General features: G+C 43.2%; 1 protein-coding gene across 1 annotated transcript; it reads left to right on the top strand.

Moving 5' to 3' along the window:
• Positions 1–9,375: 9,375 nt before the first annotated feature.
• On the top strand, positions 9,376–18,326 carry LOC142311439 (claudin-12-like). The gene is made up of 2 exons (XM_075349874.1): positions 9,376–9,751; positions 16,812–18,326. The coding sequence occupies exon 2, from the start codon at positions 16,830–16,832 to the stop codon at positions 17,562–17,564; it is 735 nt and encodes a 244-aa protein (XP_075205989.1). The 5' UTR covers positions 9,376–9,751; positions 16,812–16,829; the 3' UTR covers positions 17,565–18,326.
• Positions 18,327–21,405: the final 3,079 nt, after the last annotated feature.

Below are 21,405 nucleotides of genomic sequence, written 5' to 3'. Positions count from 1 at the left end.
AGAAAAAGGCAGACAGACAAGAAAAAAACAGGGAAATCAACACACAGGGAAAGAGACAGACAGGGAAAGGGAAAAAGACAGAGGCAGACAGGAAAAGAGACAGAAATGAAAGTGAAAGGCAGACAGAGTCAGACAGGGAAAGAGACAAAGATAGACTTGGAAAGAGATAGAAGCAGACAGAAGGGAAAAGAGACAGGTAATGAGACAGGCAGACAGGGAAAGAGACAGACAAGGAAACAGGGATAGACCGGGAAAAAGACAGAAACAGAATGAAGGCAGACAGGGAAAGAGACAGAGAAAGAGGCAGACAGCGAAAGATATAGAGGCAGACAGGGAAAGAGGCAGAGATAGAGAGACATGGAAAGAGACACAAGAGAGGCACACGGAAAGAGACAGAAGGGAAAGAGGCAGAAGCAGATAGGGAAAGAGACAGACAGAACAGAGGCAGACAGGGAAAGAGACAGACATAAAGTGAAAGACAGACAGGGAAAGAGAGACAGACATGGAAAGAGACAGGCAGACAGGGAAAGAGACATACAGGGAAACAGACAGAAAGAGAGATGCAGTCAGGTAATGAGATAGGCAGATAGGGAAAGAGACAGACAGAAAGTGAAAGAGACAGTCAGACAGGGAAAGAAACAGAGATAGACAGACATGGAAAGAGACAGGCAGACAGGGAAAAAGACAGACAGAAAGGGAAAAAGGCAAAGAGACAGACAAGGAAAGAGGCAGATAGACAAACTAGAAAAAGACAGACAGGGAAAGAGACAGACAGAACAAAGGCAGACAAAGAGACAGAGAAAGAGGCAGAACGGGAAATACAGACAAGGAAAGAGACAGACAGGCAGACAGGGAAAAAGACAGACAGGGAGAGTGGGAGAAAGACAGAGACGCTTAGTTGCTATCCCGGACAACGCTGGATACTACAGCTAGTATGTCATAAAAATCTCAATCACCGGGATCCGTTGAAGCGCTCCAGAATTATAACCTCATAAAGTGACACTGGTCAGAATTGCAAAAATTGGTCAGATCAGGAGGGTGAAAACAGGCTGGGGGTGAAGAGGTTAAAAACTGTAAAAGGAACCAATATGTTTTTTTGAATCAAGGCAGAAGGCTATGGAGCTCATAAATACCTTTGATGATATTCTCTATTAGATTCTCTAATTTAAATATGATGAAGAGTCAGAAGTCATCTACAGTGCTGGCCAAAAGTATTGGCACCCCTGCAATTCTGTCAGATAATACTCAGTTTCTTCTTGAAAATGATTGCAATCACAAATTCTTTGGTATTATTATCTTCATCTAATTTGCCTTCAATGAAGAAAGAAAAAAAATTTATCATAAAGCCAAATTGGATATAATTCCACACCAAACATAAAAAAGGGGGTGGCCAAAAGTATTGGCACTGTTTGAAAAATCATGTGATGCTTCTCTAATTTGTGTAATTACCTGTAACTTACCTGTGGCACCTAACAGGTGTTGGCAATAACTAAATCACACTTGTAGCCAATTGACATGGATTAAAGTTGAATCAACCTCTGTCCTGTGTCCTTGTGTGTACCACATTGAGCATGGAGAAAAGAAAGAAGACCAAAGAATTGTCTGAGGACTTGAGAATCCAAATTGTGAGGAAGCATGAGCAATCTCAAGGCTACAAGCCCATCTCCAAAGACCTGAAAGTTCCTGTGTCTATGGTGCGCAGTGTCATCAAGAAGTTTAAAGCCCATGGCACTGCGGCTAACCTCCCTAGATGTGGAAGAAAAAGAAAAATTGATGAGAGATTTCAACGCAAGATTGTGCGGATGGTGGATAAAGAACCTCGACTAACATCCAAACAAGTTCAAGCTGCCCTGCAGTCCGAGGGTACAACAGTGTCAACCCGTACTATTCGTCGGCGTCTGAATGAAAAGGGACTGTATGGTAAGATACCCAGGAAGACCACACTACTTACCCCGAGACATAAAAAAGCCAGGCTGGAGTTTGCCAAAACTTACCTGAGAAAGCCTAAAACATTTTTGAAGAATGTTCTCTGGTCAAATGAGACAAAAGTAAAGATTTTTGGGAAAAACCATCAACATAGAGCTTACAGGAAAAAAAGAGGCATTCAAAGAAAAGAACACGGTCCCTACAGTCAAACATGGCAGAGGTTCCCTGATGTTTTGGGGTTGCTTTGCTGCCTGTGGCACTGGACTGCTTGACTGTGTACATGGCATTATGACGTCTGAAGACTACCAACACATTTTGCAGCATAATGTAGTGTGAGAAAGCTAGGTCTTCCTCATAGGTCATGGGTCTTCCAGCAGGACAATGACCCAAACCACACTTCAAAAAGCAGTAGAAAATGGTTTGATAGAAAGCACTGGAGACTACTAAAGTGGCCAGCAATGAGTCCAGACCTGAATCCCATAGAACACCTGTGGAGTACTCTCAAAATGGCAGTTTGGAGAAGGCACCCTTCAAATCTCAGGGACCTGGAGCAGTTTGCCAAAGAAGAATGGTCTAAAATTCCAGCAGAGCATTGTAAGAAACTAATTGATGGTTACCGGAAGCGGTTGTTCGCAGTTATTTTGGCTAATGGTTGTGCAACCGAGTATTAGGTTAAGGGTGCCAATACTTTTGTCTGGCCCATTTTTGGAGTTTTGTGTGAAATGATCAATGATTTGAATTTGTTTCATTCTCTTTTGTGTTTTTTCATGGCAAGCAAAATAAAGGAAGATAATAATACCAAAGAATTTGTGATTGCAATCATTTTCAAGAAGAAACTGAGTATTATCTGAAAGAATTGCAGGGGTGCCAATACTTTTGGCCAGCACTGTAGGTGGTGCTGCATTTAGGGCTAGTCATGGTCTCTGTGCTGTTTTTTACCTGTATTACTGATGAAAAGGGCCAATACAGGTCTATGCATCTGTCTAAACCACTTCCAGCACATGGATGGCACTGTGTACAGTGCGTGTGCTGTCTGTAATTAACATGCAGTAAAGCAGAGAAGCTTTGTTATTCGTGTATCCATATGTGAAAAACACTGTTCACACTCATACTAACCACGTGTAAAACACTGACATCTGAATGAAACCTTACTGTATGATTTTTTTTTTCTTTATTTGACCCTTGTTGGCTAAGGTGAATAGCTTTAAGCAACTCAATTTATGTTATTTTAATAAATATAAAGTGAAAAAATGAACTTTTTGAAATGGTAGAAAGTCATGGCTCCTCATTACCTTAGAATAACTGATGTGTTCCTACAATCTCCTGTGTAATCTGATTTCGGCCTTGCAAAAGATGTTGATGCATGCTGGGTGGTAAAGTTGTAGAGATTTGGTTAATGCATGCTGGGGGGTAAAGTTGTAGAGATTTGGTTAATGCATGCTGGGGGGTAACGTTGTAGAGATTTGGTTAATGCATGCTGGGGGGTAAAGTTGCAGAGATTTGGTTAATGCATGCCGGGGGGTAAAGATACAGGGATTATGTTAATGCATGCTGGGGGGTAACGTTGCAGAGATTTGGTTAATGCATGCCGGGGGGTAAAGATACAGGGATTATGTTAATGCATGCTGGGGGGTAAAGTTGCATAGATTTAATTAATGCATGCTGGGGGGGGTAAAGTTACAGAGATGTGGTTAATGCATGCTGGGGGGGTAAAGTTACAGAGATTTGGTTAATGCATGCTGGGTGGGGGGTAACGTTGCAGAGATTTGGTTAATGCATGCCTGGGGTAAAGATGCAGGGATTTCGTTAATGCATGCTGGGGGGTAAAGTTGCATAGATTTAATTAATGCATGCTGGGGGGTAAAGTTGCAGAGATGTAGTTAATGCATGCTGGGTGTTTAAGTTGCAGAGATTTGGTTAATGCATCCTGGGGGGTAAAGTTGCAGAGATTTGGTTAATGCATGCTGGGGGGTAAAGTTGTAGAGATTTGGTTACTGCATGCTGGGGGGTAAAGTTGCAGAGATTTGGTTATTGCATCCTGGGGGGTAAAGTTGCAGAGATGTAGTTAATGCATGCTGGGTGTTTAAGTTGCAGAGATTTGGTTAATGCATGCTGGGGGGTAAAGTTGCAGAGATGTAGTTAATGCATGCTGGGTGTTTAAGTTGCAGAGATTTGGTTACTGCATGCTGGGGGGTAAAGTTGCAGAGATTTGGTTATTGCATCCTGGGGGGTAAAGTTGCAGAGATTTGGTTAATGCATGCTGGGGGGTAAAGTTGTAGAGATTTGGTTACTGCATGCTGGGGGGTAAAGTTGCAGAGATTTGGTTAATGCATCCTGGGGGGTAAAGTTTCAGAGATTTGGTTAATGCATGCTGGGGGGTAAAGTTGCAGAGATTTGGTTAATGCATGCTGGGGGATAAAGTTTCAGAGATTTGGCAGGAGAGTTCATGCCCAAGATTTAATAGAATTGGGCCTGTGCACATTGTACATGAATTATATGATCACCTTAGTCACTGTATTGGATTGCCATGCTGGCTACTGTCTGAAAAAGCCTTTGTATTAATAAGATAATGTGCTGCTCTGGGGATCTCTACATTTTGCTGTTCAGTGATCGGCTGCAGCGGTCACGTGCACTTGATATACTGCACCCTAGTGGCAGAGGCATATGGTAGGCAATGCTTAATTTATTATTTTCACACATTTTCAGGACTTAGCAGTTTCATAATCAATTTACAGCTGGAAACACAAGACATCTTGTATTATGGGCAATTAACGTGGAATATTTAGCAGTATATTATACTATGAACAGTCCACAGTTTCTCTCTCGCAGTTGCGGGTCCTGACAGAACTTGCGGCATTGGCCACAGCCTTCCTTGCTATCTTGGCCCATGGGACGCTACTGGTAGAGGCTACAGTTACCTACACTGTCTTAGGCCAAATTATTTTCACCTCAGGCAGTTGCAGGGCTGTAGAGCTGGCATGGTCATATACTGCGGGACACTATACAGCGTAACACCTCACTTTTACCAAAGTGTTACAGTTTTGGTCAAGACATTTCTTTTTATTCACCGTGGAGTGGATCGTAACTAGAGCTGCTCGAACTGGCCAAAAAAAAAAAAAAAACGGGACCGGTGGATCACTGCTCAATTAAAAAAAAGTCTGATCTGCTCCGGAATCTGGTACCCATATAAAACAATGGGGACCAGAATCCGGAGATTAAAAACGTTGGTGGAAGGGATAGGGGGGGTAGGAGCATGCACGGCATACTCACCCAGGCGGTATCATGGCAGCAAACTCCTTCCGGGTCACACTTTTCCCTTCCAGAGCCGACAATTCAATAATCATTGTTTTGCCCGCCCACTGGCGCGTGTAATTGGTTGCACCCACCCTAAGTGTCAGCGTGTTAGCTAACTGCAACCAATCACAGGCGGCAGGACGGCTGGTGGGCGGGGAAAGCAGTGCAAGTGTCTGCATGTCAGTATGGTGAGCGTTAGTGATGGGCAGTCCGGCTCTTTTTAGTGATCCGGTTCTTATGGCTCCGTTCACCAAAGAGAGCCGGATCTTTCAGCTCATTCTCGGCTCCTTATTAAATATGTGTTCACCTGAGGTGAACACATATTTAAGATTACAGTAACATCGCCAAAGCCCCGCCCACCCGCGACTAAGCCCCACCCACTTGCAAGCGGCCAAATTAGATTGCTGAGTAGGCGTGGTTTAGACGTGGGTGGGCAGGGTTTTGACGGCGAAAAGAGCCATTTAGATATTTTAGTGGCTCACACTAGTGATCCGGCTCCTGTCGTTCACAGCAGGGAGCCGGATCTTTGTGTCGGATCGTTCGCGACCGACACATCACTAGTGAGCGTGCATGTAGACAGAAACACATCCAGCCTGCTCCTGTCAGGAGAGTGTGCGGCTGGCTGTGCCAGTGATGCGATATCAGACTCGTACAAGTCTGGCATGACAGCACCCGGCACGGCCTGTCATTCTCTGAACATGAGCGTGCATGTACCTAGAAACACATGCATGCTCCTGTCAGAAGTGTGCGCGGCTGTGTACAGTCCGGATCTGCTCAGCCCTAATCGTAACCACTTTGCTCTCCAAGTTCAGCAGTCCAGAGCAAGTCTCTGTACATTTGCTGTGGTGCCCAACAAGTCTAGCAAATTTCAGGTACACTAGTTACTATCAGGCCTGCTTTAGGGCCTCTCACTACATAAACAAAAGGCCTTAAAGGAAATCTGTCAGCAGGTTTTTCCTACCTCATCTGAGAGCAGCATGATGGAGAGATAGAGACCCTGATCCCAGCAACGTATCACTTAGATTCCTGTGTGCAGCCATTCTGACACAATCAGACTTTTTAGATTTAGCCATCTAGCAGAGCTGAGAGAACTGTCTTGCTCACACCAGGCTCTCTATAGACATTGTACATTGACAGTGAGGTGTCAATCAGAGAAGGGGGCGTAGTAGACTGGCATGCGCATGACTTTGTAGTCGAGTAATGAGAAATCCTGCTGCTTAGGGCTCATTCACATGACCGTTCCGTTTGTCCTGGTCAGTTCCTGTTTTTAAACAAACAGCAAATAAACAACAGATTGGACCTTGACAAGACAGTACTCCCTGAATTTTCTGTGTTAGTCACTGCAGCATGCTAGCGTTAGCTTACATAGCAAAAACTTGCTGACAGATATTAATATCATAAAATACAAACTTGGAAAAGGAGGCATGTACTCTGATTACCATAACACTATTATGAATGTAGTCCCAATGGTAGGTGCACGAAGAAAGACCAGGGCGGCACTCGCGATATCAAATAGTGGAAATTGCAGAACATAAGTGAAAGGCTGCACCCTTATATTTTTAATGGACCTCTTGCCTTTTAACCTTTTCTTAATAAATAGTTTTAATACACTGTGTGCAGAATTATTAGGCAAGTTGTATTTTAGAGGATTGTTTTTATTATTGATCAACAACTATGTTCTCAATCAACCCAAAAGACTCATAAATATCAAAGCTTAATATTTTTGGCAGTTGGAGTGGTTTTTTTTAGATTTGGCTATCTTAGGGGGATATCTGGTTTTGCAGGTAACTATTACTGTGCAGAATTATTAGGCAACTCAATAAAAACCAAATATATTCCCATCTCACTTGTTTATTTTCATCAGGTAAACCAATATAACAGCACAAAAGTTAGAAATAAACATTTCTGACAGGCAAAAACAAAACCCCCAAAAATTAGTGACCAATATAGCCACCTTTCTTTATGATGACACTCAGCAGCTGACCAACCATAGATTCTGTCATTGCTTGATCTGTTTACGATCAACATTGCGTGCAGCAGCCACCACAGCCTCCCAGACACTGTTCCAAGAGGTGTACTGTTTTCCCTCCCTGTAGATCTCACATTTTATGAGGGACCACATGTTCTCTATGGGGTTCAGATCAGGTGAACAAGGGGGCCATGTCATTATTTTTTCATCTTTTAGACCTTTACTGGCCAGCCACGCTGTGGAGTAGTTGGATGCATGTGATGGAGCATTGTCCTGCATGAAAAACATGTTTTTCTTGAACGATACCGACTTCTTCCTGTACCACTGCTTGAAGAAGTTATTTTCCAGAAACTGGCAGGAGGTCTGGGAGTTAAGCTTCTCTCCATCCTCAACCCGAAAAGGTCCCACAAGTTCATCTTTGATGATACCAGCCCATACCAGTACCACACCTCCACCTTGCAGGTGTTTGAGTTGGAGTGGAGCTCTCTGCCCTTTCTTTACTGATCCAGTCTCTGGCCCATCCATCTGGCCCATTAAGAGTCACTCTCATTTAATCAGTCCATAAAATCTTTGAAAAATCAGTCTTATGGTATTTCTTGGCCCAGTCTTGACGTTTTATCTTATGTGTCTTGTTCAAAGGTGGTTGTTTTTCAGCCTTCCTTACCTTGGCCATGTCCCTGAGTATGGCACAGCTTGTGCTTTTTGATACTCCAGTAACATTGCAGCTCTGAAATATGGCCAAACTGGTGGCAAATGGCATCTTGGCAGCTTCACGCTTGATTTTCCTCAATTCATGGGCAGTTATTTTGCGCCTTTTTTGCCCAACACGCTTCTTGCGACCCTGTTAGCTATTTGCCATGAAACGCTTGATTGTTCGGTGATCACGCTTCAAAAGTTTGGCAATTTCAAGACTGCTTTATCCCTCTGCAAGACATCTCACAATTTTGGACTTTTCAGAGCCCGTCAAATCTCTCTTCTGACCCATTTTGCCAAAGGAAAGGAAGTTGCCTAATAATTAAGCACACCTTATATAGGGTGTTGATGCCATTGCACCATACTCCTCCTCATTACAGAGATGCACATCACCTGATTTACTTAATTGGTAGTTGGCTCTCAAGCCTATACAGCTTGGAGTAGGACAACGTGTATAAAAAGTATCATATGATCAAAATACCGTACTCATTTGCCTAATAATTCTGCACACAGTATATATTTCCTATTTTTTTGGTGCTGTATTTGTTTTTTTACCAATGCTCTGTACTAAAATAAAAACATTTCATATCTTACACCCGTACTAGCGCTGTTCCCGAGATGTCAGTGTAGCGATTTCTGGCGGCTACGTAACAACTGCAGCAAATCAGTGACCGGCCGCAGTCTTTCAGTATTCCGTCAGAGCAAAAGTCGTTTGTTTTTTTAATACAGATTTTTCAGGCAGGAAAATCTGACACGGCAAAAACTGTAAGAACAATGAAATCACTATTATTTTCCTCTGCTTTTGACAGATTTTCTGTACAGGGATTATTATTATTATTATTATTAATAATAATAATAATAATAATAATAATAAAGAGTAGAGATGAGTGAATCGATTTTCAGTACTTTGCTACAAGAACCAGGTCAGTATTTTGTGGCCGCAGGATGGGAGTCTTGTGAATCGTCTCCAACCTGCCGGCATCCCCGTCTCCTCTATTGATTAGCTGGACTGGCATAATGTCATTGTTGCAGGATGATGCTCCCATGACATCACGGCAGGAAGACTAATCCAAAGAGGACTTGCAGGTGACCGCAGGTGGCTTCCAGGGCTGCTGTCCAGTGGCCACAGAGCACTGACCTGACTATTGGACCAAAGACCTGCAAATTTATTTGTTCATCTCTAAAAAAAAAACAAAAAAAACAAACCTTAAAATGCTCATTAATAAGTAGTGTTGTGAACCTTTGGTTTCTGACACAATGGGTATAAAGATACTTAAATATTTGACAACGTTGAAAGGATGTTAATCCAAATTGCAGAAATAAGTGTCCCCCTTCTGCTCCTCAACACAGGTAGGAGCAAGCAAATATCTACAGACAACGCTCCCATCAGTTTGCTGTGACGTCAGCGTCCCTCACTATTTCACATCTCTGCCAATCGTCTATGCAGCTATAAGGACCATCTTGAGCAGATGCTACAGCAGAGAGCATGCTGGGATATGCAGTCTCTGAGAATGTGATTGCATCTTGCAGGTTTTAGAGAGACTATCATCCCATCATGCTCCTGTGAGATGCTGGGCATGTGCAGTGTGACCTAGCGGAGCAGCTCTCCAGCCTGGACTGTGTGGGTGGCAGGTGACAATATATGAAATGATGTAGCAGCGTACAACACGCGTTGTCACATCTGGGTCTTGCAGCACTGCAGAGCTATTATTACACCGCAGCCCCCCCCAGAAGGCCAGTAATTGCATACAGGCATTGTGAGTGCTGGAGCACAGGCTGAAACCTACAATGTGGGCAACCTTAATCCTTGTGTGATGGGAACGTGTGTTCAGAGATGTGCATTGCCTGAAGGAACTGTATCCTGAGAAGGTGAGTCCTACACGTTACCAATGGCTTTTATTCTATGTCTTATATGCTCGTCTTCTACCATCTAAATATTCTGAATCTTCAAGGTTAGGGTCACGTTATGTTTCATATATTATATCATTCAAAATATCATATTATATCATTATGTATTGGATATTCATCATTCACTTTAGGTTTCAGAAGGTATAACCAAAAGTAACGTAATACCAATTACAAGAGTGAAGGCGGGAGACTAGGCTACTTAATTCTGCTTTATAGTTTTGTTTTTCCTTATGATAATGGATCTTCTACTAATTTCACAAAGCTGAGGCACAACCCCAAAGTAAGCAAGAGGAATCCGACTCAGCACACGGATCCAGTTAAGCTGCAGTCTGGAGCACGGAGTCCTCTATGCCAAGATGTACAGTACAGACTAAAAGTTTGGACACACCTTCTCATTCAAAGAATTTTCTTTATTTTCATGACTGAAAATTGTAGATTCACATTGAAGGCATCAAACCTATGAATTAACACATGTGGAATGAAATACTTAAAGGGGTTATCCGGCTTCTTTGACATTTTTTTTTTATTTCCCTATGGGGCTACATTGGGGCAGGTAAGTAGATAGGGAGCACTTACCTGCCCTGCTGTCAGCCCCTCTCCCCCGGCTCAGAGCGGTCATGTGACCGCTCCTGCCGCGATTTTGCTGCTTCCGGTCATTTCATGTCAACATGGGCAGGGCCATGTTGACATGCAAATGTGGAACAGCATGTCGCCTCCCTGCTGGGCTGTACAGTGCAAGGAGTCACCGCCCCCTTCCCTGCACCCTCCCACACATTCCCCTGCACCTCCAGTAACCTCCCACTGCACTGCTGTGGGGTCCGTGACCTGGAGGAGGGGCCTGGCGGCAGCTGCCGTGGTGTCAGCTCCAGCACCGGGCCCCCTGCTTAGGATCACACATTCAAATGTACCGGCATCACAGATCCCAGATCACAGATCACCGATGCCGGTACATTTGAAAGTGCTGATGAGAAGCAGCGCAGCGCAGCTTCTCATCACTGTCCCTCCGGCTGTCTGAGCTCTCTTCAGCACAGTGGTGACGTCAGAGCACAGACAGCGCGCGAACGTGCAGGAGCGGCGGGGACCGAGGACGGGTGAGTATGTATTCCTTACATGTGTTCCCGATGGGGATGGGGGGCGGGCGGTGCAAAGCCATATGTGTGCAGAGCCATATGTGTGCGTGTGCAGAGCCATATGTGTGCAGAGCCATATGTGTGCGTGTGCAGAGCCATATGTGTGCGGTACAGAGCCATATGTGTGCGGTGCAGAGCCATATGTGTGCGTGTGCGGTGCAGAGCCATATGTGTGCGTGTGCAGAGCCATATGTGTGCAGAGCCATGTGTGCAGTGCAGAACCATATGTGTGCGTGTGCGGTACAGAGCAATATGTGTGCGTGTGCAGTGCAGAGCCATATGTGTGCGGTACAGAGCCATATGTGTGCGTGTGCGGTACAGAGCCATATGTGTGCGTGTGCAGAGCCATATGTGTGCGTGTGCGGTACAGAGCCATATGTGTGCGTGTGCAGAGCCATATGTGTGTGTCTTCAGAGCCATGTGTGTGGTGCAGTGCCATATGTGTGCGTGTGCGGTACATAGCCATATGTGTGCGTGTGCGGTGCAGAGCCATATGTGTGCGTGTGCGGTACAGAGCCATATGTGTGCGTGTGCGGTGCAGAGCCATATGTGTGCGGTACAGAGCCATATGTGTGCGTGTGCGGTACAGAGCCATATGTGTGCGTGTGCGGTACAGAGCCATATGTGTGCGTGTGCGGTACAGAGCCATATGTGTGCGTGTGCGGTGCAGAGCCATATGTGTGCGGTACAGAGCCATATGTGTGCGGTACAGAGCCATATGTGTGCGTGTGCGGTACAGAGCCATATGTGTGCGCGTGCGGTGCAGAGCCATATGTGTGCGGTACAGAGCCATATGTGTGCGTGTGCGGTACATAGCCATATGTGTGCGGTGCAGAGCATACGTGTGCGGTGCAGAGCCATATATGTGTGTGTGCGGTGCAGAGCCCGATGTGGGGCTGTTATTTGCAATGCTGTAGTGATAACAGGTCAGGTGCTGGGGCAGAATATACTGACAGGGACTGTGTGTGCAGGGGGCGAGGCTGGACACTGAGGCTGGGCAGAATATACTGACAGGGAATGTGTGTACAGGGGGCGGGCAGGGGGCGGGGCTGGACACTGAGGCTGGGTGGTGCCAGCTCTGACTGAGGTTCAGCACAGGAAGTTATCATGTTTGCTGGAGCTGAATGTAAACAAGAAGCTGCAGAGAATAAAGGGTGAATTCAAGAGGAACAAAAGTTAGAAAACAAAAAATAACAATGTAGGTGTGATTTATATGACAATACAGCACAGATTAGCTTAACAAAAATTTTTGAGTTTATGTCAGACAACTCCTTTAACAAACAGTGTGAAACAACTGAAAATATGTCTTATATTCTAGGTTCTTCAAAGTAGTCACCTTTTGCTTTGATTACTGCTTTGCACACTCTTGGCATTCTCTTGATGAGCTTCAAGAGGTAGTCACCGGAAATGGTCTTCCAACAGTCTTGAAGGAGTTCCCAGAGATGCTTAGCACTTGTTGGCCCTTTTACCTTCACTCTGTGGTCCAGCTCACCCCAAACCATCTCGATTGGGTTCAGGTCTGGTGACTGTAGAGGCCAGGTCATCTGACGTAGCATCCCACCACTCTCCTTCTTAGTCAAACAGCCCATACACAGCCTGGAGGTGTGTTTGGGATCATTGTCCTGTTGAAAAATAAAGGATGGTCCAACTAAACGCAAACCGGATGGAATAGCATGTCGCTGCAAGATGTTGTGGTAGCCATGCTGGTTCAGTATGCCTTCAATTTTTAATAAATCTCCAACAGTGTCACCAGCAAAGCACCCCCACACCATCACACCTCTTCCTCCATGCTTCACGGTGGGAACCAGGCATGTAGAGTGCATCCGTTCACCTTTTCTGCGTCACACAAAGACACGGTGGTTGGATCCAAATATCTCAAATTTGGACTCATCAGACCAAAGCACAGATTTCCACTGGTCTAATATCTATTCCTTGTGTTCTTTAGCCCAAACAAGTCTCTTCTGCTTGTTGCCTGTCCTTAGCAGTGGTTTCCTTGCAGCTATTTTACCATGAAGGCCTGCTGCACAAAGTCTCCTCTTTACCATTGTTCTAGAGATGTGTCTCCTGCTAGAACGCTGTGTGGTATTGACCTGGTCTCTAATTTGAGCTGCTGTTAACGTGCGATTTCTGAGGCTGGTGACTCGGATAAACGTATCCTCCGCAGCAGAGGTGACTTGGTCTGGTGGTTTTGGCCACTGCACTTGGGGACACTTTCAAAGTTTTCCCAATTTTTTGGACTGACTGACCTTCATTTCTTAAAGTAATGATGGCCACTCGTTTTTCTTTACTTAGTTGCTTTGTTCTTGCCATAATACAAATTCTAACAGTCTATTCAGTAAGACTATTAGCTGTGTATCCACCAGACTTCTGCACAACACAACTGATAGTCCCAACCCCATTTATAAGGCAAGAAATCGCACTTATTAAACCTGACAGGGCACACCTGTGAAGTGAAAACCATTTCCGGTGACTACCTCTTGAAGCTCATCAAGAGAATGCCAAGAGTGTGCAAAGCAGTAATCAAAGCAAAAGGTGGCTACTTTGAAGAACATAGAATATAAGACATATCTTAAGTTGTTTAACACTAGAACTACTGAGGTAGTAATTTTGACTACTTTGCACTATGTATTTCTATATAGTTGTCACGAGTCTAGTAGTTCTAGTGTTAACACTCTTTTGTTAAGTATTTCATTCCAAATTTGTTAATTCATAGTGTTGATGCCTTCAATGTGAATCTACAATTTTCAGTCATGAAAATAAAGAAAACTCTTTGAATGAGAAGGTGTGTCCAAACTTTTGGTCTGTACTGTATATAGTGTAAAATGAGGATAATCCAGCTTCACGGGTTTACAGTCTTCTTTATTAGATTAGATTAAAATTTGTGAGATACATAGCCACTGTCTGCAGTAAATAGCATTCCACGCGTTTCAGATGTCACAGCTTCCTCAGCCATGCTATGACATCTGAAACACGTAGAATGCTATTTACTGCAGACACTGGTTATGTATCTCACTAATTTTAATCTAATCTAACAAAGAAAACTGCAAACCCATAAAGCTGGATTATCCTCTTACAACCCCAAAGTATCCACAATCTAAGGGTATTCACACATAATACCTTTTTCAGGTGGTCTACTCTGAAAAGTGCCTGAAAAAACTCCATATGCATCATTATGTAAAAACGACTTGTTCTGCGTATGTTGCTTTCTGAGCATCTTTTGACCGCTTCAGATTTCCACAGACTCCAAGTGGTTAAAAGAAGTGAGCCAATTCTATCCATTTCCGCTCTATACTGTATTATAGAAGTCAGTGGGTAGGTTCAAAAGATGCCGGATGTCTTTTTGAGCATTTTGGCAGCATATTTGCTTAAAAATCTTCAATATTGAATTTAGTAAAAAAAAACAAAACATCTAAAACATCCATGCAAAAGATGCCCCAAAAATTATGGAAAAAAACTCGACAAAAAAACCTCCACCGGCAATCAAAAATGAAGAAAAAAAAAAGCTCATGAAACAATTGAAAACAAAAACCCAATTATTCTTCCTCTTGAAACACTGTGTGTTTAATGTGTCTAAACAAAAGAGATGTGCACATTCTCTTAGGCCATGTGCGCACAGTGCGGATTTGCCGCAGATTTGCTGCAGAAAATTTGTCTAACATTTCTGCAATCAATCCCCAGCAAAACCCATGGGTATAAAAAAATGCTGTAGGCACACTGCTTTTTTTATACCTGTGGATTTAGCCGCGGAATTTCCGCTGCGGAATTAATGTGCATGTCACTTCTTTTCTGCAGGTCCCTGCGGTTTTACCATTAATTATTGGTAAAAACCCGCAGGGCAAAACCTGCGGAAAAATCGCAGAACTTCTGCAGCAAATCCGCAACAGCCCGCGGTAAAACCGCATGCGGATTTCTGCTGCGTGTGCGGGATTCTTGCAGAGATTTGGAATTTTCTTAAGAACATGGCCTAGGTAGGTTTCATACATTCTGATGTACGGACAGACTCTGGGTCTCCTGTGTTTAATCAGCAGCAGCTGCTGATGTGTAAGTTCATTTTAGTGGTTGTTTCTCATCTCATCAGGTGAGCACCGCCTGCACCTGTATCACCTTATTTTCACAGGATAGGTGAGAGGCTGTGATACATCCCAACATTTGTTTTATATTACTTTTTTTTTTTTTAATTAATGAAAATGGCCTACAACATCCAAAGGACATCCTATATTAAAGAGGTTATACAAGATAAAACACAAAATGGTTGCTTCCTTACAGACACAAAATTGACCATGGTTTATATCTGGTTTTGCAGACACGCTTCATTGATATAAATAGGGCTAAGTTTAAAGGGAACCTGTCAGGTCCAATATGCACCCAGAACCTATCCGTTCCTGTATATACTAGCATAGATAAATGGATCTTTAGAAAAAGTAATTCTAAAGATCTTTTTATTGTATGCTAATGAGCTCGGGGACTAGTACCAAGGGCGTTGCTTCCCTTGCTAGTCAGCCCCATTAGCATGTTAGTATGCCCCTGTGGGTGTGCTAATGCTAATGATTGCGCAGTGTCAGAGGATGATCTCACTCACCTCTCCGTTGTCATAGCCGCCCGATGCTGGATTTCAGCTCGGTGCGCATGACCCCGGACTATCAGTCATGCATACTATGAAGCCAGGTATACGTGTCCCGGCTTCAAACTGAAGTAGTGTGCATGACCAAAAGTACGAGATCATGCGCACTGAGCTGAAATCCAGCATCAAGCGGCAATGGCAGCGGAGAGGTGAGTGAGATCATCCTCTGACGCTGTGCGTTCATTAGCATGTTAGTACGCCCACAGGGATGTGCTAACATGCTAATGGGGCCGACTAGCAAGGGAAGCAACGCCCTTGGAACTAGTCCCCGCGCTCATAAATAACAGAAATACTTTTTCTAAAGATCCTTTATTATACTTATTATCTATACCACCAGATGCTGGGACAGTTAGGCAGGAATTAGCAATATGCGCCCAGAACTGCTTGTGGTTCTGGGTGCATATTGGACCTGACAGGTTCCCTTTAAAGCACTGGTCTGAAGGCCAAAGAAATTCTAATCTAGATCCTTATCTACTTAGTGCTATAATCTAAACTCATTTGTAATATGCTTGCATTAAAAATTCCCTACTGTTCCCTAACTACACTAACTGTTATTTTATTTCTCTCCTCCACTATCTGTGTAATGACACTTTGTTTGAGAATGCCAGTGCATTCTGAGATACTCAAACAAAGCGCCATCAGAGGGCAGAGGCTGTGGTCACTGACACAACCTCTGCCCCCTCCCTGAAATGAAGCAGGGGCAGCGAATGCCATGTTCCTGACTCCGCGCAGTGCCAATGTGCTCTGCTCTGTTGCCAGCTTCACAGAACGCACTGTCATTGTGCACATCGCACTATGAAAGCATGCAGAGGCAGAGCAGGGGCCAGACCAGCCCCTGAACTGGGCGTCACTGATGATAATTTGTTTCTGGGAGGGGTCAGAGGATGTGTCAGTGACCGCAGACTCTGCCCCTGATGACGCTTTGAGTATCCCAGGATCCGCTGGGATTCTCAATTAAGAGTCATTACACAGGAAGTAGGGGAAAAAAATACAATAATAGTTAGTGGAGTTCGGTAATCGTAGAGTAATTTTAATACAAGCATATTAGAAGTTAGCTACATTACAGCACTAAATATACAGAAATCTAGATTAAAATTCCTTTGTTCTTCGGACCACCCCTTTAATACCACAGAGAAATCCATGGATTTTTTTTCCTCGCCTTTTTTTAATGTTATCTCTATCTATGAAGAAAACACGTCCAATTTTGATATATAAAATACATATATTCGTGTTACAAAAGTTAATCAGAATTCTTTGCATTGTTTTACAGTCTTCATCCCTGCTGACAATGGGCTGTCAGGAGGTGCACGCAGTGACGTTATTCGCTTTTGTTTGTGGGACGGCCTCCATTTCTGGTCTCTTTGCCGCCACTCTTCTACCCCAGTGGAGGCTGATGAAGCTGTACACTTTTAACAGGAATGAGAAGAACCTGACGGTCAGCATAGGGCTGTGGGTGAAGTGCACTCGGCTGGAGTGGAGCAGGGAATGTATGATCTATGATACACAGTGGTATGCCAGCGTGGACCAGCTGGATATCCGTGTCCTGCAGTTTGCTCTTCCCTTTAGCATCCTGACAGGAGCTGCCGCCCTTATCCTGTGTCTGACAGGGATATGCAATACCACATTCAGCTCTACAGTTCCAAGTCTGAAGCTTGTGAAGTGTCTTGTCAACAGTGCCGGTTGCCATCTTGTGGCTGGCATGCTGTTTTGTTTAGCAGGTACCATGAGTATGACGCCATCCGCATGGGTCATATTTTACAACAGTATCCTAAACAGCAAATATGGCCCATATTTCACCTATGACATTGCGGTCTTTGTGGCCATTGGAAGTGCTGGGGGGATGTTCTTCACTGCAGGGTTATTGTTTGTGTGGTACTGTAACTGTAAATCCCTGACCTCCGCTTACTGGCAGCCCCTCTACTCCCATATCCCAAATATGCAGAATTACATCCCTCCCTCATATTCCTCTCAGTCCCACCTGTCAGCCATTGACATAGACTTTCCTGTCACCTACACGGTTTAGTTGTATATTGTCATTTGCGATATGAAAGATCTATTGCAGTCATGGTGCGCTATTGAGCGGCATACACTCCATATTGTATATCTATACACTGCAACCAAATCTTGGCTTCCAACATAGCTATATTACAACAGATCGAACGCCTTCAAGATTTTCACTCTTAAAAAATCTTACATCTGAAGTATTAATAAGCTGAAATCTCTGAAGTTCACCTTTCATTAAAGGGTTATCCCATAGTCGGTCTCATTTATCAAATTCCCTTCTGACTACTAAAGACAGACTGCCCTCGGCTAAACCTGCTATAAAGTTTCCAGCTACTTTCTTATCACTTTAAGGCAGCGCTTACATCAGCGGTATTTTGCCCCAAAACCGGATCCGGCACAAATGCGCTTCAGCTCAATTCATCTCCTATGGAATCGCGGCAACATGCGGTCACATGCGACCGCGAATGATGCACGCAACTGCATGTGACCGCATCTTGCCGTGACTCCACTGGAAATGAACTGAACCTCATCTGTGCCGGATCCGGTTTTGCGGCAAAATACCGCTGATGTGAGCACAGCCTAACCCCTTTACCCCCAGGTAATTTTTGTGCTTTTGTTTTTTTCCTTCCCTTTTTCCAAGACCAATCACAATTTTATTTTTTTGTTGATATTTTCGTCAGTATGAGGACTTACTTTTTGCTACCGAGTTGGTTAAAGACACCATTCATTTTACCTTGAACTAGAAAAAGGGAAAAAAAATTCCAAGCGCGGTGAAATTGCAGGGGTTTTTTTTTACTCATCATGTTCACTATATGGTAAAACTGACCTGGCACTATGATTCTCCAGGTCATAACAATTACGTAGATGTCAAACATGTATAGGGTTTTCTTTTTTATTTAAGTGGTGAAAATAATTCACAAATTTGTAAAAAAGATAAAATAAAAAAATGTTGCATTTATCACCAGTTTTCAAGATCTGTAACGTTCTCATTTTTCGTGATCTGGGGCTTTCTTTTTGCACCCTTGTTTGACATTTTTACTGATAACATTTTGGGGTAGATATGCTATTTTGATCGACCTTATTGCATTTTAGTGCAATGTTGTGGCTGCCCAAAAAATGTAATTGAGTTTTTTTTGTTGTTTTTTTTCGTTACGCTGTTTACTGATTGGATTAATTTATTTTGTATTTTGATAGATCGGCCATTTATGAACACAGCAATACCAAATATGTGTTTTTTATAATTTTATAATTCTTTTATTTTCAGTGGAGTAATTTTAGCTTTGTGGGGGTTCTCATTTTTTTATACTTTTTATCGTATTTACTGATGCTGCGATCATACAATTGCTTCTGCTACACAAAGTGCATCATCACTACTCTGTGTAGCTGAGATCACAGGAAGATCGTCATGGCAAACACAGGGCTCATCAGCTGACCCCTGCCTGTAATGACAACCCATTGGCGTCCTGCGATGACGTCATGGGCACACCAATGGGAGCGAAGAGTGATGTACTCCCTGTCGGCGCATGTTAAAGAGCTATGCCCATCTCCAAGACCCTATTCCAATATGTAGTAGGTATAATAATATTAGCCAATACCTTCAATTAGAAATGTAGTAGAGTTCTCCTGATATAGCAATGTTACTTACTTCGTGTGCAGGGCATTGCAGATTACATATCCATGGTTACAGCCACGAGCAACTAACCATCAATATATGAGTGGATGTAACCATAGATACCTAAGCTGCAATGCCCTGCACATGAGGTAAGAGACATCTAAATAGGAAAGGGTTCTTTACATTTAGAGCAGTCAGACTGTGGAATGCCCTACAGTAAGTAGTAATGGCAGACACTAACAACTTTTTTAAAAGGGCTGGATGATTTCTTCAGTACATATAACATTGTGGGTTATAGATAGTGATAAAAATGTATAATCGGTTGAGAAAGGTTGAACTTGATGGGCCTAGGTCTTTTTTAAACCTATGTAACTATGTAAAAATGAAGCACAGTGCGCATGAGAGCCTAAGGCTGTGTGCCCACGATGAGTTTTAGGTGAGTTTTTGACCTTGTGTATTTTTGATGCATCAAAAACGCAGGGTCTTACATTTCAAGGAAAATAGATGGGATTTATAGAAATCTCCTGCCCTCTGTGCTTCTTTGTTACTCAGTGTAAACTGACCTGCAGAGCGTGTTTCAAATCCACAGCAGGTCATCTTCTCTTGCAGATACACTGAGTTTCTGATGCAATTTTTTCTCATAGAATTGCATTAGAGGCAGAAAGTCTGCAGTCAAAAAACCGCACATGCGTTTTCGCCACAGATACGCATCGAAAAGGCATGTAATCCGCACGACGGTATCAATATTTTTAGGTTAGTTCTACCGTAAATGCTACACATGACTGTTACCTTGGAGGAAACTTTTAGTAACCAAAATCGATAGTCTCGCCATACAAATGTCTAGGTATAATAATATCTGCTGCAAAGATCTATAATGGATTGTATATACTCATGAAGAATATACAGTAGTTGGGCTGTGTAACCATCCTGCTCCCACAATGCGCTGCACTCATAACAGGAAGCCAACAGTATTCTGAATTCCAGTGACTCAATCATTAGACAACAAAAATCTAAGTATTAAACACTTTCTGAAATTTCATGTCAAAGTGAAGTGTAATCGTTAAATGTGGCAATTAATTATAATTTGATAATTGTATATTTTTAGATTGTTTTAAATGTAACTCTTCACAGGAGAAGCATCATCTATTACACAATGGATGCGCCATCGTTGTAGATGTGTAGATATGATGATAAGTGGCTTGTGTTGTTTTCTTTGTTGTATGAGGTGTTACCTGTAATAATGTTCCTCTTCAAATAAAGTTCTTTATGATGTGGCAGAAGCTCAGAGTGCTCCTCTACTCTCTACAATTACCAATCTGACTGTGCTGTAATCAGGTGTGAAAAATAAACTATTATAAGTCAAGATGGATAGCTCACCACAGTCAGCACACAACAATCAGCACTGTAAACCGTAAGCCCAGAAGAGCTCAATAACCTAAGAAAATCTGATTACTGTATATGATGATTCCTATTTCATAGTTGCATAGTTTTTAAGATTGAAGGTAGACTTTGGGTCAGCACACACGGCGAGTAATACAGAGCAAATGGAATGCGATAAAAAAAAAAATCGCATTCCACTCGGACCAATATTACTCTATGGGGCAGCTCCCATGAGCGATTATTTTCTCAGCCCTAATCGGACCGAGAAAACAGTTGCAGCATGCTACGGGTGCAATGCGACTCTGTTTCACTTGCACCCATTCAAGTCTATGGGGTGAGAGAAACATTACATTGCTCTCACGTTACAATGGTATAACGTGAGAGCAGTGTGATTCTCACATCAGCTGGCGACAGAGGAGAGAGGGAGATAAATCCCTCCTTCTCCTCTGCAGCGCTGGCCCTCCTCAACTGTGGTCTGATCGCACCTTTAAGTTCAATCCATAGCCTAACATGTTGATCCAGAGAAAGGAAAAACCCCATGGGGCAGACAGTAAGCTCCACATAAGGGAAAAAATTCCTTCCCAACTCCACATACAGCAATCAGACTAGTTCCCAATCACAGAATCTAGTGCACATAACCGGTAATATATTTTTCAAGAAAGGCATCCAGGCTTCTCTTGAATGTTAGTAATGACTCAACCATTACAACATCATGTAGCAGAGAGTTCCATAGTCTCACTGCTCTTACAGTAAAGAATCAGCATCTGTGACTATGATTAACCTTTTTTTTTTTTTTAGATGTAGAGGATGATCCCTTGCCCCCATCATCGGCCTAGGTGTAAAAAGATCATTGTACGGTCCCTTCATA

Source organism: Anomaloglossus baeobatrachus, chromosome 5 (assembly GCF_048569485.1).
Source record: "Anomaloglossus baeobatrachus isolate aAnoBae1 chromosome 5, aAnoBae1.hap1, whole genome shotgun sequence".
Classification (NCBI taxonomy): domain Eukaryota; kingdom Metazoa; phylum Chordata; class Amphibia; order Anura; family Aromobatidae; genus Anomaloglossus; species Anomaloglossus baeobatrachus.
Note: the sequence above shows the minus strand (reverse complement) of the source record. Positions and strands in the feature narration are given on the sequence as shown.

Excerpts from the sequence above, each read along its gene's own strand:
- LOC142311439 (XM_075349874.1), top strand. The coding sequence starts at position 16,830 with ATGGGCTGTCAGGAGGTGCACGCAGTGACGTTATTCGCTTTTGTTTGT.